The 15,813-nt window shown below is 51.5% G+C and overlaps 1 protein-coding gene across 1 annotated transcript; it reads right to left on the reverse strand.

The window, feature by feature from the left end:
• Nucleotides 1-1,974: 1,974 nt before the first annotated feature.
• GDF15 (growth differentiation factor 15) lies at nt 1,975-4,980 on the reverse strand. Its single transcript, XM_030820423.1, has 2 exons — nt 4,678-4,980; nt 1,975-2,862 (listed from the first exon to the last, which is right to left on the reverse strand). Exons 1-2 carry the CDS (start codon nt 4,952-4,954, stop codon nt 2,213-2,215), a joined length of 927 nt encoding a protein of 308 aa, XP_030676283.1. The 5' UTR covers nt 4,955-4,980; the 3' UTR covers nt 1,975-2,212.
• Nucleotides 4,981-15,813: the final 10,833 nt, after the last annotated feature.

Raw genomic sequence — 15,813 nt, forward strand, 5'->3', positions numbered from 1 at the left:
ATTGATTTAGCTCTAATATTCTGAGAAAATCCTTCAAGACCCTGGTGCAATGCCACCTCCTCTGAGAAGCTGTCCCTGGTTTCTTCTCAGGCAGAGTTCATGACTCACAGACATCTGTATTTCAAGAACTTTTTCAGGCTCATGCCTCAACTGGGTTTCCTATCAGCTGATCCCAGCCCAATCCTCCAATCTGGGGGAGATAGAACTAGAGACAAGTACCCTCAGTCCTGGGAGATCAAGCCTGGGCCAAAGGGAAGAATGGGGGCACAGTCCCCACATGGAGACAATTGAATGAGTTTGAATAAGGCTGTATGAGCGGAATCTGTAGTGGGTTTTGAAGGATGCATAGGAGTTTGAGAATTGGAGAGGAAAGGGCATGCTGGCTGGGTGGACCAACTTGTGCAAGAGCCTGGAGAAGCACAGAGAAGGCACAGGCCCATCCTATACCTTGCAAAGGCAACAGCTATTGTTTGGGGAAAGACTCATTGATGCCATCTGCTGCCTTTTGGTATTGAGTTTAATTTTGAAGTCTCCTAGGTGCCCATTTTCAACAGCTTTGCTGTGACTGAAGTGAGCTTGCTCCCATCTCAGGGCCTTTGCACTTGCTGTTTGCATTTACTTGCAATGTCCACCCTCAACTACCCCCTCCCCGACTCCTTTTCTTCCTCCAGGTCTCAGCTCAAATGTGACCTCCCTCCCCAGGGAGGCCTCCCCATCCAACTATCTAGATCACCTCTGCCTCTGTTCACTAATGAACTGATGGGTTGAATCCCCAGCACAAATCTTACTGCAATCAACTACTTTCTTAGGATTTACTCATTTGTCCCCTTCACTCAACCAGGCTCCGCAAAGTGGGGTGGTTCTTGTGTGTCTTTTTACAGCTGTGTCCGGGGCCTGGCATAAAGTGGGCACTCACTGAATACGTTAAGGGGAACCTGAAGTCATTCAGGTTGGCCTGTGGGTGGTGGCATTCCCAGCAGATACACCTCACTGCTGGAAGTGGGTACTCTGTCCCCCAAGACACCCATCGCCATTCTTCTCAGAGATTCAGGGTGGGCAGGCAGTTTGGTGTGGGGAGGGGGCTGGAATCAGCACACCTCGGAATTCCAAGATCCTAAATAGGAAGTATATATAACCTGGGAGACGTGGTGTGCATGAAAATATTCTTCACAACTTATTTGTTTCTCCCTGCTCTTTATATATGAAAGAATGAGGTGTCACTAACATGGAAGTGCCACAAACAGGAGGGATGATGAGACTCACACCTCAGGTTGGGGACAGTGCCACAAAACAAGGCACTTGGTTGCAGATAGACTTGGCTCTGAGCTGCCTGTGTCTGGAAGGATGACTCCCAAGTGGGGAGATACAACAGGATGGTGATAGAGACAAAGATAGAGACAGATCCTCTGCCTCAGCCCCCAAAGAGAGAAGTTCTGAGGAATGAGGAAAGATGGAGGGAAGCTGAGACTTAAAAGGGTATGAGGTCTCAGCTGTTTCCAAAACAGAAACACCAGCCTGGGCAACATGGCGAAACTCAGTCTCTACAAAAAATACAAAAATTAGCTGGGCGTGATGGCATGTGCTTGTAGTCCCAGCTACTCAGGTGGCTGAGGTGGGAGGATCAATTGAGCCCAGGTGGTTGAGGCTGCAGTGAGCTGTGATTGTGCCACTGCACTCCGGCCTGGGCAACAGAGTGAGACCTCGTCGCAAAAAAAAAGAAAAAGAAAAAGAAAAAAGAAACAGAAATGGGGAGATAGAGAAATAGAGACAGACAGTCAGGAATGGCCAAGGCTGCCCTTGGAGCTCACAGGTGTCGTAAGCACCTTCCAATGGCTTAGCATGTCCGAGAACACCTTGCCACTCGTTCCTTGAGCCTTTACACTTAACCCCTCCCAGGTCTCCTAGAGACACTGAGGCCAGGGAGAGGAGGATCTTCTCAAGGTCACCTTCCCTTATCCTGGACACCACAGGGAGCAGTTCAGACAGCTTTATTTTTATCACCAAAGTTTTAAATAAATACACAATTCCATCAAACCAGCCCCCCAGTCCCCCAAGAAGGTCACCCCAATAAATTAATAATAAATAACAGACATATAAATACAGCTGTTTGGGCAGGAATCGGGTGTCTCAGGACCCTTGAGCCCATTCCACAGGCCAGGACAACTGACGTCGCGTCCCCCGCGCAAGTGCACAGTGGAAGTACCAGGGCTGCTCATATGCAGTGGCAGTCTTTGGCTAACAAGTCGTCATAGGTCTGGAGCGACACCCCGGTGTCGGTCTTTTGAATGAGCACCATGGGATTGTAGCTGGCGGGTACACAGCAGGGCGCTGGCACCGTGTCGGGCTTCAGGCGGTGCAGGCTCGTCTTGATCTGCGCGTGCATGTTTGCCGCCCGGAACTGGCTCGGGCACGCGCCGATGCACATGGTCACTTGCACCTCCCGTGGCGACAGCACCCAATCGGCCCAGCCCAGGTCTTCCAGCGACGCGCGGACCGTGTGCAGACGGCAGCAGCGCCCGGGCCCGAGCGGACAGTGGTCCCCGTTGCGCGCACGCGCTCTGCGGCGCCCCCTGGCGGCTTGCGGCCGCAAGTGCAACTCCAGCTGAGGCCGTGCGGACGAAGACTCTGCCAGCAGTTGGTCCGACCGCGACCGCGGCGGCGACAGTCGCAGGTGCAGCGCGGGCGCCTGGGGTCTTGCAAGGCTGAGCTGACGCCGCAGCGGTCGTGTCACGTCCCACGACCTTGACGCCGTCGGGGACAGCCGGAACAGAGCCCGGTGAAGGCGGGAGGCCTCGGGGAGCCCCTCGGGAAGGGCGGCCCGAGAGATACGCAGGTGCAGGTGGCCGCCAGATCCCAGCCGCACTGTGGGAAGACAGATAGGGATGCTGGTCACCCACAGGCTTACGGTTTTCCAGGAACGGGGGTGCCCATTTCCCCTAACACGCCAAGCTGGATCTCACCACGGCGCCGGCGCCTTTGCACAAGTTATTTCCCCTGCCAAGAGCATTTCTCCGTGCGGGCGCGGTGGCTCACGCCAGTAATCCCAGCACTTTGGGAGGCTGATGCAGGCGGATCACTTGAGGTCAGGAGTTCAAGACCAGCCTGGCCAATATGTGGCCAATATGGTGAAACGCCCGCTTCTACTAAAAATACCAAAAAATTAGCTGGGTGTGGTGGCTGGCGCCTGTGATCCCAGCTACTCGGGAGGCTGAGGCAGAAGAATCGCTTGAATCGGGGCGGTGGAGGTTGCAGTGAGCCAAGATCGTGCCACTGCACTCCAGCCTGGGCAACAGCGGAAGACTCCTTCTCAAAAAAAAAAAGGGGGGGGGCATTTCTCCCCCTGAATCTCCTGAATCTCAGCATGGCTGGCTCCTCCTCTTCCTTCCAGCCTGCCTAAAATAGGAAGCACCCTATTTTATTTCCTTGTGTATCATTCATATTCCCTACTTAGAATCTCAGCTTGATTGACACTGTGCCTGGCACACAATAGGTGCTTAGTAAATACTTGAAGGAATTAATATATATCTGATATTCAGACAGCCTGAGATTCCAACCATGGCTCTGCTTTTCTTCTGGCAGTCAAAAACTTACTTGCTTCACTTATTTATTTAGTATGGTCTTGCTGTTACCCAGGCTGGAGTGCAGTGGGGCACTCATGGCTCAGTGCAGCCTCAATCTCCTGGATTTAAGTGATCCTCCCGCCTCAGCCTCCTGAATAACTGAGACTACAGGCACACACTATCATGTCTGGCTAATTTTTTTAAAAACATTTTTGGTAGAGATGGGTTCTTGCTATATTGCCCAGGCTGCAATGTTCTGGCCTCAGGCGATGCTCCCACCTCGGCCTCCCAAAGTGCTGGGATTACAGGTGTAATCCCGAGAAATGAAGAGTATCAAACCCATCACATTCCGACTACTGAGCCTCTAGGAATCACGGCCCCTCAGGCTGGAACAAGTGTTAGGGAGACTGGGGAGACTGGGGTTTGAGGGTGCCTTAACCTAGTTGCTAGGCTGAGCAAGGGTGAGAGGTTTACCTGGAGTCACACGGCACAGATGGGTTTAGGGCAGGCTAAGAGTGTATGCCCCTCTGCCTGCCCCCTCCTGGGTCCCACCGCAGCCCAGACCTCATCTGGTGCCCTGCACCTCTGGAGCCTCCATGGAGGGCACAGAGATGGGGAAAATACTCTCCTCCTCCTCCCCTAACAAGTCGCTTGCCGCATGTGACTTTAGCAGTGCCTTGACAAGCGATGTCATCAGATTCAGAACCAGCTCCAGCTGGCTCTGCCCATCACAAACCTCTATCCATGCACCACACCCCCATTGTTTCTCTTGGATCCTGGCCCCAGCCCAGGTCAGGGACCATGCCCACACCGCACGCCCGACCCCATCCCCGGGTTTCCCAGGTGCTGTGCACATTCAGGAGGGTCCCTGGCATCCCTGTACCTCAGTTTCCCCATTTGCAATTTGGGGACAGGTTATAACCTCCCACGTTGTGGGTGCAAATCAAGCATCAGCTACCCCATCAGACCCAAGGGGGTCCAGGATGTTCCTACCCAGGGCACAGATGGGGCAACTGAGGCTCAAAGGTAGGTCTGGGCTTTTCAAGACAAGAGGAATCCCTGGTTAGATATGGGGGCTGCTTGGGGGGTGGGAGGGGATCTTTAAGATTTCACTTACCTTCTGGCGTGAGTATCCGGACTGCAGGGGCCGGGACGAGGTCGGTGTTCAAATCTTCCCAGCTCTGGTTGACCCGCAGCCTGGTCAGCAGGTCCTCGTAGCGTTTCCGCAACTCTCGGAATCTGGAGTCTTTGGAGTGCAACTCTGAGGGTCCCGGGAAACTTGCGGGGCTCGCCTCGGCCAGAGACAGGGCGCCCCCATGCGGCGGCCACGAGAGCACCAGCAACACCAGGAGCATCTGAGAGCCATTCAGCATCCTGGGTTCTTGCCTGGGCATGGCTGTGCCGGTTGCGGCTGTGAGCTGGGACTGATCAGATGCTGCCGGACCGGCCTTTATAGTCCCCGGACTTTGTCCGTCTCCGCCTGCTCAGTCCCGCCCTCCTCCCCTGCCTGCAGAGTAAACACTCCTATGACCACAGCTGGGCGGGTCTGGGGGTGTATTTAGGGGGAGGATCTTTAGGTGGGGGCCCTCCTAGTAAAGCTAGGGCACGTTTCTGGCCCTCAGTATCCGCTTCCTCGATATGAGGACGCCATTCCAGCCTGGGAGTCTTTTTGGAGGAAAAAAAGACATTGTTACTATGTGAAAAATTCCAGACAGGAGTGTAAGAGGTGGCTGTCTATGCCCATGGGATTTCCTCTCTTCTCTTTGTGGTTGGGGTCAAAGGCTAAAGATGGTGAAAAACAAAGGAAGCAGAGGAGAACGGGCTAGATGGAGGCAGGAAGGGCAACCTTGATGTGTCATTCCTCTCTGCCATGCCTGTTTCCTCACCGGGAAAAAAGGGACTGAGACTCTCACTGGAGAGGTGGTCAAATGAGGGGTAAAGCACAGGGCCAGACACATAGGAGGCACTTGATAAAGTGGGTGTTATTGCAGTTACTCATCCTCCTCTGGAGAACTCCTACTCATTCTTCAAAACTCTACGCAAAAAGCCCCTCTTCCAGGAAGTCTTCTCCAACATTATCATTCCAGGCTAAGCAGGATGCTCCCAAACCCCATCCTTTTGTCTGGCTCAGCGCTCACCTTGAAGCCATCCTCACAGGATTTATAATTCTGGGGGCCAGGCATGGTGGCTTATGTCAATCATCTCAGCAGTTTGGGAGGCCAAGGTGGGTGGATTGCTTGAGCCCAGGAGTTCGAGACAAGTCTGGGCAAGATGGCAACATCTCATCTCTAAAAAAAAGAATTCTGCGCCAGGCACGGTGGCTCACGCCTGTAATCCCAGCACTTTGGGAGTCCGAGGCACGTGGATCACCTGAGGTCAGGAGTTCTAGACTAGCCTGACCAACATGGAGAAACCCTGTCTCTACTAAATATACAAAATTAGCCGGGCTTGGTGGTGCATGCCTGTAATCCCAGCTACTCGGGAGGCTGAGGCAAGAGAATCGCTTGAACCCAGGGGACGGGGGTTGTAGTGAGCCGAGTTTTCACCATTGCACTTCAGCCTGGGCAACAAGAGCAAAACTCTGTCTCAAAAAAAAAAAGAATTCTGGACAGAAATTTAGTTATAATTAAGCATTAATCAGGCTGCACTTTGACCCACTTCCTTGTGACCGCAAGTTGCTTGTAGCACCTGATACCGACCATTTGCTATAGATGTGATTTCTGATCTTAGAATCATAAGACATTTTTAAAGAATTTCTTAAGATGTTTTTGAAATCCTTAACCAATGACACCCACCAGTGTGAAGACCCCACAGAGGAACGGAATCTGCATGAGAATACAGTTTTTTACTGTCTGTGACTTCACCTCCTGCACTCTTTCACCAAGCAATGACCTCTACACTTCAGCCTACTCCAAAATCCTTAAAAACTAAAACTCTAGCCCCAAGCTGGGTGCAGTGGCTCACGCCTGTAATCCCAGCACTTTGGGAGGCCAAGGTAGGTGGATCACCTGAGGTCAGGAGTTTGAGACCAGCCTGACCAACACGATGAAACCCTGTCTCTACTAAAAAGTTTCAGAAATTAACCGGTTGTGGTGGCACATGCCCGTAATCCCAGCTGCTCAGGAGCCTGAGGCAGGAGAATCGCTTTAACCCAGGAGGCGGAGGTTGCAGTGAGCTGAGATCATGCCATTGCACTCCAACCTGCAAGCTCCAGCTCCCGGGTTCATGCCATTCTCCTGCCTCAGCCTCCTGAGTAGCTGGGACTATAGGCACCTGTCACCATGCCTGGCTAATTTTTTTTTTTTTTTTTTGTATTTTTAGTAGAGACGGGGTTTCACTGTGTTAGCCAGGATGGTCTCGATCTCCTGACCTCGTGATCCACCTGCCTCGGCTTCCCAAAGTGTTGGGATTACAGGTGTGAGTCACCGTGGCCGGCTGACTCCATCTTAAAAAAAAAAAGTGTGTATATATATATGTGTGTGTGTGTGTGTGTGTGTGTGTGTGTGTGTATATGGCCCCAAACTCCTCCTCCTGGAAATGGATTTGAGGTTCCCTCCTATCTCCTCATTGGGTGGCCCTAGGATTAAACCTCTTTTTTTTTTTTTTTTTTTTGAGATGGAGTTTCCCTCTGTACCCCAGGCTGGAGTGCAGTGGCACAATCTCGGCTCACTGCAACCTCCACCTCCTGCCTCAGCCTCCTGAGTAGCAGGGATTACAGTCGTGCGCCATCACACCTGGCTAATTTTTGTGTTTTTAGTAGAGACAGTGATTCACCATGTTGGCCAGGCTGGTCTCAGACTGTTGACCTCAAGTCATCCGTCGGCCTCTGTCTCCAAAGTGTGGGGATTACAGGCATGAGCCACTGCACCCAGCCTTTTTTTTTTCTTTCTTCCAAAACAGTCTCTCGCTCTATCGCCCAGGCTGGAGTGCAGTGGCATGATCTTGGCTCACTGCGACCTCCGCCTCCCGGGTTCAATTGATTCTCCTGCCTCAGCCTTCTAAGTAGCTGGGATTACAGGTGCGCACCATCACGCCCGGCTAATTTTTTGTATTTTTAGTAGAGATGAGGTTTCACCTGGTTGGCCGGGCTGATCTTGAACTGCTGGCCTCCGATGATCCACCGCCTCAGCCTCCCAAAGTGCTGGGATTACAGGTGTGAGCCACCACGCCGGTCAGATTAAAACTCTTTCCATGTTGCAACCTGGTTTCTCAGCTGTTGACTTGCCGAGTGCATGGAGCAACAGACCTGTCACAGTTACAGCCCCATGGCACTGGAAGTGTCTGTGCCCAGCTCTGCTGACCCAGGACTGGTGGTTCCTTTGGGGCAGGGATGAATCTGCTCTTGTCTGGGCTGGTGAGGAGAGGAGATGGCACAGAATTAAGGAGCTGGGGTTTTAGAGCAGGGCAGGCTGGTGTGGAGTCCAGCCACCAGATGGTAGAGGGGCAGGGGATGCCCCAAGAGCACCCTTCCCCTGGGGTTCCCAGACCTTCTCCTAATGCTCAGGATTCCTGGCCCCAGGCGTCAGCCCTTGTGCCTATGTCCAGCTTCCTGGCTACGGAGAGGAAGGGCTGCTCTGTCTGGCAGATAGTGGGTGTGTGTGGGTGTCTGCATGTGACAGGCATGCATGGGCAAGAGACACAAGGACTCACTGGGGGTCACACAGCAAGGCCCCCACTGGAGTCACAGGGTCTCCAGGCCTCTCCCCACCCCAGCATGCACCCACTGCTGTGCAAGGCCAGCCAAGCCTCCAGCCCTCAGGGTCTCAGCCACAGCCCTGTCCTAGAGGATTTTTTTTTTTTTTTGGATTGGAGTCTTGCTCTGTTGCCCAGGCTGGAGTGCAGTTGTGCAATCTCAACTCACTACAGTCTCTGTCTCCCGGGTTCAAGCAATTCTGCTTCAGCCTCCCTAGTAGCTGGGATTACAGGCACATGCCACCATGCCCACGTAATTTTTGTATTTGTTGTAGAGATAGGGTCTCATCCTGTCATGTTGGCCAGTCTGGTCTCGAACTCCTGCTCTCAGGTGATCCGCCTGCCTCGGCCTCCCAAAGTGCTGGGATTACAGGCATGAGCCACCACACCTGGCCCCCAAATAAGAACATCTTTAAAGAAAAAGAAAATAGATGTGGTGGCTATCCTGGGGGTGGAGGTCTCAGAGCTCACCTGTGCTTTTGAACAAGGTTGGGGCCTGGCTCCTCCTGGCTCTCCTTGTCTAACTGGTGCTCTGAAGGTCCTGGTGGCGTTTCTGCAACTCCTGGAACCTGGAGTCATCCGGATCAGAGTGCTTGTCTGAGGGTCCTAGGAACCCCAGAAGGTTCTCACCGTGCAGAGTCAGGGCGCCCCCCCCCAGGGTGCCCCCAACAACATCTGTAACATCAGCAGCATCTGAGAGCATCGCTGTGTCACGGGTCCTGGCCAGGGCATGGCTGTGCTAGTTGCTTTCTGAAACGCACTGACACCTGGGGTCTGGCTTTATAGCCTGCACATTCCTACCCAGCCGTCCCCCACTATACCAGACCCTGCAAGCAGAGTAAACCCTCCAGTGACCACGGCCAGGCCAGGTCTCAGGAATGCATTCCTGCAGAAGCTGGGGCGCCTCTCTGACCCTCTGTATCCTTTCCCAAGAAATAAGGACACCAGGCCGGGCGCAGTGGCTCATGCCTGTAATCTCAGTACTTTGGGAGGCCAAGGCAGGCAGATCGCCTGAGGTTGGGAGTTTGAAACCAGCCTGACCAACATGGAGAAACCCCGTCTCTTCTAAAAATACAAAATTAGCCGGGCATGGTGGCACATGCCTGTAATCCCAGCTACTCGGGAGGCTGAGGCAGGGGAATTTTGCTTGAACCCGGGAGGTGGAGATTGCGGTGAGCTGAGATTGAGCCATTGCACTCCAGCCTGGGCAATAAGAGCTAAACTCCATCTCCAAAAAAAAAAAAAAAAAATTTTAGAGATAGGGTCTCACTGTGTTGCCCAGGCTGGTCTCGAACTCCTTGGCTCAAGGAATCCTCTTGCCTCTGCCTCTGAAGTGCTGGGATTATAAGCATGAGTCCCCACACCTAGCCAAGCTGGTAGTCTTTTTGGAGATCAAGGCTGCAGTGAGCTGTGATTACGCCTCTGCTCTTCAGCCGGAGCAAATGAGCAAGACCCTGTCTCAAAAAAAAAAAAAAAAAAAAAAGGACTACCAGGCTGGAATGGTGAGAATGAGAAGCAGGACAGTAAGTAGTGTGCTTTTTGTTTCTGTTTTTGTTTGTTTTAGAGACAGGGTTTGGCTCTGTTACCCACTCACTGCAGCCTCCACCTCCTGAGCTCAAGGGATCCTCTCACCTCAGCATCCCGAGTAGCTGGGACTAGAGGCGCGTGCCACCACAACTGGCTAATTTTATATTTTGTGGAGACGGGGGTCTTGCTATGTTGTACAGGCTGGTCTCGAACTCCTGAGCTCAAGCATCCTCCTTCCTTGGCCTCTCACAGTGCTGGGATCCTGTGATGGCGTGAGCCACCACATCCGGCCACTCGCCTGGCTCTGCTTCCCCAAATCTTTAACCAATGACCTCATAGCCAGCCTCATGGCCAAGCTGAGAGGAGAGATGGGGCGGATGCAGGCAGGTGGCCAGAGATGAGCTCAGCAGGTCGGATCCTGTGTTCCTCGCCGACAGCTTCCATGGGTCCCCAGAGGTGGAGCTGGGATAGAAGTAAACAGAGCGCAGGGGCCGGAGGTCAGGCCAATCCCTCCACCTGGCAGGGCCCCAATCTCCCAAAATCTCCCCGCTCCACTACCAGCTCTCAGCTCTCAACGCCTTTGTCAAACACACGGCACACAAGAACACAAACCACTTTTATTGATTGTTTCTTATGATGTAAGGTAAACAGGGTCACAGGAGGAGATTTGGAAGAGGCACAAAAGCGGATTATTTAAAAACTTCCTGCAGGCCCCAAGGACAAGAAGAAATGCTGTCTCATGCTCGTGACTGTCCTCGAAAGCCAGGATGTGCCTGTGCTATCTAGGGGGTTCCGCAGCCAGCCCGGGTTCTTTTTGTTTTCTGCTTGTGTTTGTATTTAGACACGGGGGTCTCACTATGTTGCCCAGGCTGGTCGCAAACGGCTGAGTTCAAACGATCCTTCCATCTTGGGCTCCCAAAGTGTTGGGATTATAGGCATGAGCCACTGTGCCTGGCCATGGGTCCACTCTTTTTATTTTTTTATTTTCGAGACAGAGTTTTACTCTTGTTACCCAGGCTAGAATGCAGTGGCGCAATCTCGGCTCACTGCAGCCTCCCAGGTTCAAGTGATTCTCCTGCCTCAGCCTTCCGAGTAGCTGGAAATACAGGTGTGCACCACAATGCCCGGCTAATTTTTTTTTATTATTTTTAGTAGAGACAGGGTTTCGCCATGTTGGCCAGGCTGGTCCAGAACTCTTGACCTCAGGTGATCCACCCACCTCAGCCTCCCAGAGCGCTGGGATTACAGGCGTGAGCCACTGTGCCCAGCCACGCGTCCATTCTTAATTCAGAATGACCTCAGTACAAGATCCTTAGCTTAATTACATTTGCAAAGACTTTTCCAAATAAAGTCGCAGATACTGAGCGTTAGGACTTGGACATACCTTTTTTTTTTTTTTTCCGAGACGGAGTCTTGCTCTGTCATTCAGGCTGGAGTGCAGTGGTGCAATCTCGGCTCACTGCAGCCTCTGCCTCCTGGGTTCCAGCGATTCTCCTGCCTCAGCCTCCTGGGTAGCTGGGATTACAGGCGCATGCCACCATGACTGGCTAATTTTTGTATTTTTATTAGAGATGGGGTTTCACCATTTTGGCCAGGTTGGTCTCAAACTCCTGACCTCAGGTGATCTGCCTGCCTCGGCCTCCGAAAGCACTGGGATTACAGGCGTGAGGCACCGTGCCTGGCCTAATCTTTATACAGCCTGATGTGGTGGATAGGTTATGTCCATTTCACAGATGACAAACTGAGGCCAGAGAGGTGGGCTTGTCATGGCCACACAGCCAGAAAACAGCAGGGCTGGGGTTAGAGCCCCAAGCAGCCAGCCGCTGAGCCTGTTCCATCTCCCTCAGAGCCTCTGAAATGAGAGGATATGGCCACCCTAACAGGCCAACATGAGATGAGATTTTCACCAACACAGCATGGGGCCTGTGGTTCTCCTGCAATACCTGGGCAAGGTGGGAAGAATGCAGTCTCAAAAAAGGGACACCCTGGCTGAACACAGTGGCTCAGGCATGTAATCCCAGCACTTTGGGAGGCCAAAGCAGGAGGATCGCTTGAGGCCAGGAGTTGGAGACCAGCCTGGGCAACATAATGAGACCCCAAGACCCCATCTCTTTGTTTTTTCTTTTGAGACAGAGTCTCGCTCTGTTGCCCAGGCTGGAGTGCACTGGTGCAATCTTGGCTCACTGCAACTTCCACCTCCTGGGTTAAAGCGATTCTCCTGCCCTCAGCTTCCCGAGTAGCTGGGATTACAGGCGTGTGCCACCACACCCAACTAATTTTTCTATTTTTAGTAGAGACGGAATTTCACTATGTTGGCCAGACTGGTTTTGAACGCCTGACCTCAAGTGATCCGCCCACCTCGGCCTCCCAAAGTGCTAGGATTACAGTCGTGAGCCACTGTGCCTGGCCCTCTAAAATTTTTTTTTAAAAAGGCATTTTCCTCACCTGGAGACATTTATCTGCACCTCTTCAGAGACAAGGTGAGGTTAAAAAATCCTGTGAGCATGTCAACGCACCCCCAAAAAGTGCTCCATCAGTGAACACTCCATCAATGGGAGTTTCTTTTTTTCTTTTTCTTTTTCTTTTTTTTTTTTTTGTGATGGAGTCTTGCTCTGTTGCCTAGGCTGTAGAGCAGTGGCGCGAGCTCGGCCCATTGCAACCTCCATCTCCCAGGTTCAAGCAATTTTCCTGCCTCAGCCTCCCGAGTAGGTAGGATTACAGGCACCCACTACCATGCCCGGCTAATGTTTGTATTTTAGTACAGACGGGGATATCACGATGCTGGACAGGCTGGTCTCGAACTCCTGATGTCAGGTGATCTGCCCACCTCGGCCTCCCAAAGTGCTGGGATTACAGGCGTGAGCCACCTCGCCCGGCCAGTGCCTTGCTAATTTTTAAAAAATATTGTAAAGATGGGATCTCACTATGTTGCCCAGGCTGGTCTTTAACTCCTAACCTCCAGTGATCCTGTCATCTCAGCTTCCCAAAGTGCTGGGATTACAGGCATGAGCCTCTGCACCTGGCCTAATGTCTGCCTTTATAGATTTACCTATTCGGAACATTTCACAGAAATGGAATCTTACAATATTTGTACTGTAGTTTCGCCTTGATGCTGTAAAAGTGGGTGTACACGTTTTTGTTTGAACACCTGTTTTCATTTCACTTGGCTCTCTACTGAGGAGTGGAATTACTGGGTCACAGAGTAACCCTGTATTGAACTTAATGGGGAACTGCTAAACCTTTTCCTCTCAGTTTTATTTGTCATTGTGAAATCTTTCAGGCACACACAAAAGTATTAATAATAAAATCACAAACACCCCTATCCAGCACCCACCTAAAGAAAAATCATTCCCAAGAGAGTTGAAGTGGTCCCCGCAGCCCGAGGCAGGTTCCCCCCAATCTCAAGGAAGACTTTGTCTGTAATTAGAATTTGATCATGACCACGCATGTTTTAATTTCATATATACATATTTGGGGAACAGGTTTATTTATTTATTTATTTATTTATTTATTTATTTTTATTTTTTTTGAGGCAGAGTCTCACTCTGTCGCCCAGGCTGGAGTGCAGTGGCGTGATCTCAGCTCACTGCAAGCTCCGCCTCCTGGGTTCACGCCATTCTCCTGCCTCAGCCTCCTGAGTAGCTGGGACTACAGGCGCCCGCCACCACGCCCGGCTAATTTTTTGTATTTTTGGTAGAGACGGGGTTTCACCGTTTTAGCCAGGATGGTCTCGATCTCCTGACCTCGTGATCCACCTGCCTTGGCCTCCCAAAGTGCTGGGATTACAGGCGTGAGCCACTGGGCCCGGCTGGAATACAGTCTTTGCAAAAAAAAAAAAAAAGGGTTTCGAAAAGTATCTAAACAAAGAGATGGCTACTGCCTTCCATAATTAAAAACAGAAACAAAAATCAGAAAACTCTCAGGAAGGTGGAGAATCTGATTTCTGGAGTTACCATAATTTAGAATATTCAAATGCTCACTCTTCAACAACAAAAACATCACAAGGCATACAGAGAAACAGCAAAGTGTAGCTCATTTTAAGGAACAAAATTAACAGACAGAAACCATCCCTAAGGAAGTCCAGACATCAGACTCACTAGACAAATACTTTTAAAATAACTGTCTTCGCTGGGTGCGGTGGCTCACGCCTGTAATCCTAGCACTTTGGGAGGCTGAGGCAGGTAGATCCCCTGAGGTCAGGAGCTCAAGACCAGCCTGACCAACATGGAGAAACCCTGTCTCTACTAAAAACACAAAATTAGCCAGGCATGGTGGTGCATGCCTGTAATCCCAGCTACTCAGGAGGCTGAGGCAGGAGAATCACTTGAACCTGGAAGGCAGAAGTTGCTGTGAGCCAAGATCACACCATTGCACTCCAGCCTGGGCAACAGAGCGAGACTCCATCTCAAAAACAAGAAGAAGAAGAGGAAGAGGAAGAGGAAGAGGAAGAAGAGGAAGAGGAAGAAAGAAGAAGAAGAAGAAGAAGAGGAAGAGGAAGAGGAAGAAGAAGAAGAAGAAGAAGAAGAAGAAGGAGAAGAAGATCGAGACCAGCCTGGGCAACACAGTGAGACCTCATCTCTACAAAAATAAAATTAATCAGCTAGGTGTGGTGGCGCATGCCTGTAGTCCCAGCTACCTGGGAGGCTGAGGTGGGAGGATTGCTTGAGCCCAGGAGGTGGAGGCTGCAGTGAGCTGTCGTTGTACCACTGCACCCCAGCCTGGGTGACAGAGCAAGACCCTGTCTCTAAAAACAAAAACCACAAAGTTTTTGCCAAGGAGCCATACTTTGGAGTATCACGTTCTGAGTCCCGACAGCCTCCAGAAGGAACCAGTCCTGCTGTGACACCTTGATTTCCGACTTCTGGCTTCCAGAACTCTGAGAGAAGTCTTATTCTTTTAGGACACCAAGTTTGTGGTCAGTATTATGTAAACAATGTCATCTGCTGCCTATTTTTATCTCTGGTGGGTTTTTTTTTTTTTTTTTGAGACAGAGTTTTTCTGTCACCTAAGCTGGAGTGCAGTGGCACAATCTCGGCTCACTGCAACCTCTACCTCCTGGGTTCAAGCGATTCTCCTGCTTCACCCTCTCAAGTAGCTGGGACGACAGGCATGCGCCACCACACCTGGCTAATTTTTGTATTTTTAGTAGAGATGGGGTTTCACCATGTTAGCCAGGCTGGTTTTGAACTCCTGACCTCAGGTGATCCATCTGCCTTGGCCTCCCAAAGTGTTGGGATTACAGGTGTGAGCCATCTCACCTGTCTTTTTTTTTTAGACAGACTCTCTCACTGTCATCTAGGCTGGAATGCAGTGGTGTGATCTCGGCTCGCTGCAACCTCTGCCTCCCAATTTCAAGTGATTCTCCTGCCTCAGCCTCCCGAGTAGCTGGGATTACAGGTGTGCACCATCACACCTGGCTAATTTTGTATTTTTAGTAGAGACGGGGTTTCACCATATTGGCCAGGCTGGTCTCGAACTCCTGACCTGAAGTGATCTACCAGCCTCGGCCTCCCAAAGTGCTGGGATTACAGGCGTAAGCCACCGCGCCCAGCCCCTGTCCAGCTAATTTTTAAATTTTTTTTGTAGAGATCGGGTCTCACCATGTTGCCCAGGCTGGTCTGGAACTCCTGACCTCAAGCGATCCTCCCACGATGGTCTCCCAAAGTGCTGGGATGACAGGCATCGGCCACCATGCCAGGCCTCTTTTAAATTTCTTTATGGATATTTTGACATCCAAAAGTTTGAAATTGTGATTGAGTCTAATTTGTCCTCCCCTCCAAATCCCCAAGTTTTCATCTTGTTCTTGTGGATGGCAGGTTTTACGTTGCCAGCCAGTTAAGGCCAAGACTCAGTTCTCCTGCCTGCTTCTCCCCAGCCATGACCTTCTGTCCTTTCTAGGCCTCTGGGCTCCGTCAGGTGCCCTTCCCTCCCACTCTTCCCCCCTGCCCCCCACCTCCGTGCTCAGCAGGGAAAGCGGACCGTGGCAGCTGAGTATGAGTCAGCAAGGCTGGGACCGTGTGGGGCGGAAGTGGTG

Source organism: Nomascus leucogenys, chromosome 10 (assembly GCF_006542625.1).
Source record: "Nomascus leucogenys isolate Asia chromosome 10, Asia_NLE_v1, whole genome shotgun sequence".
In the NCBI taxonomy this organism is placed as follows: domain Eukaryota; kingdom Metazoa; phylum Chordata; class Mammalia; order Primates; family Hylobatidae; genus Nomascus; species Nomascus leucogenys.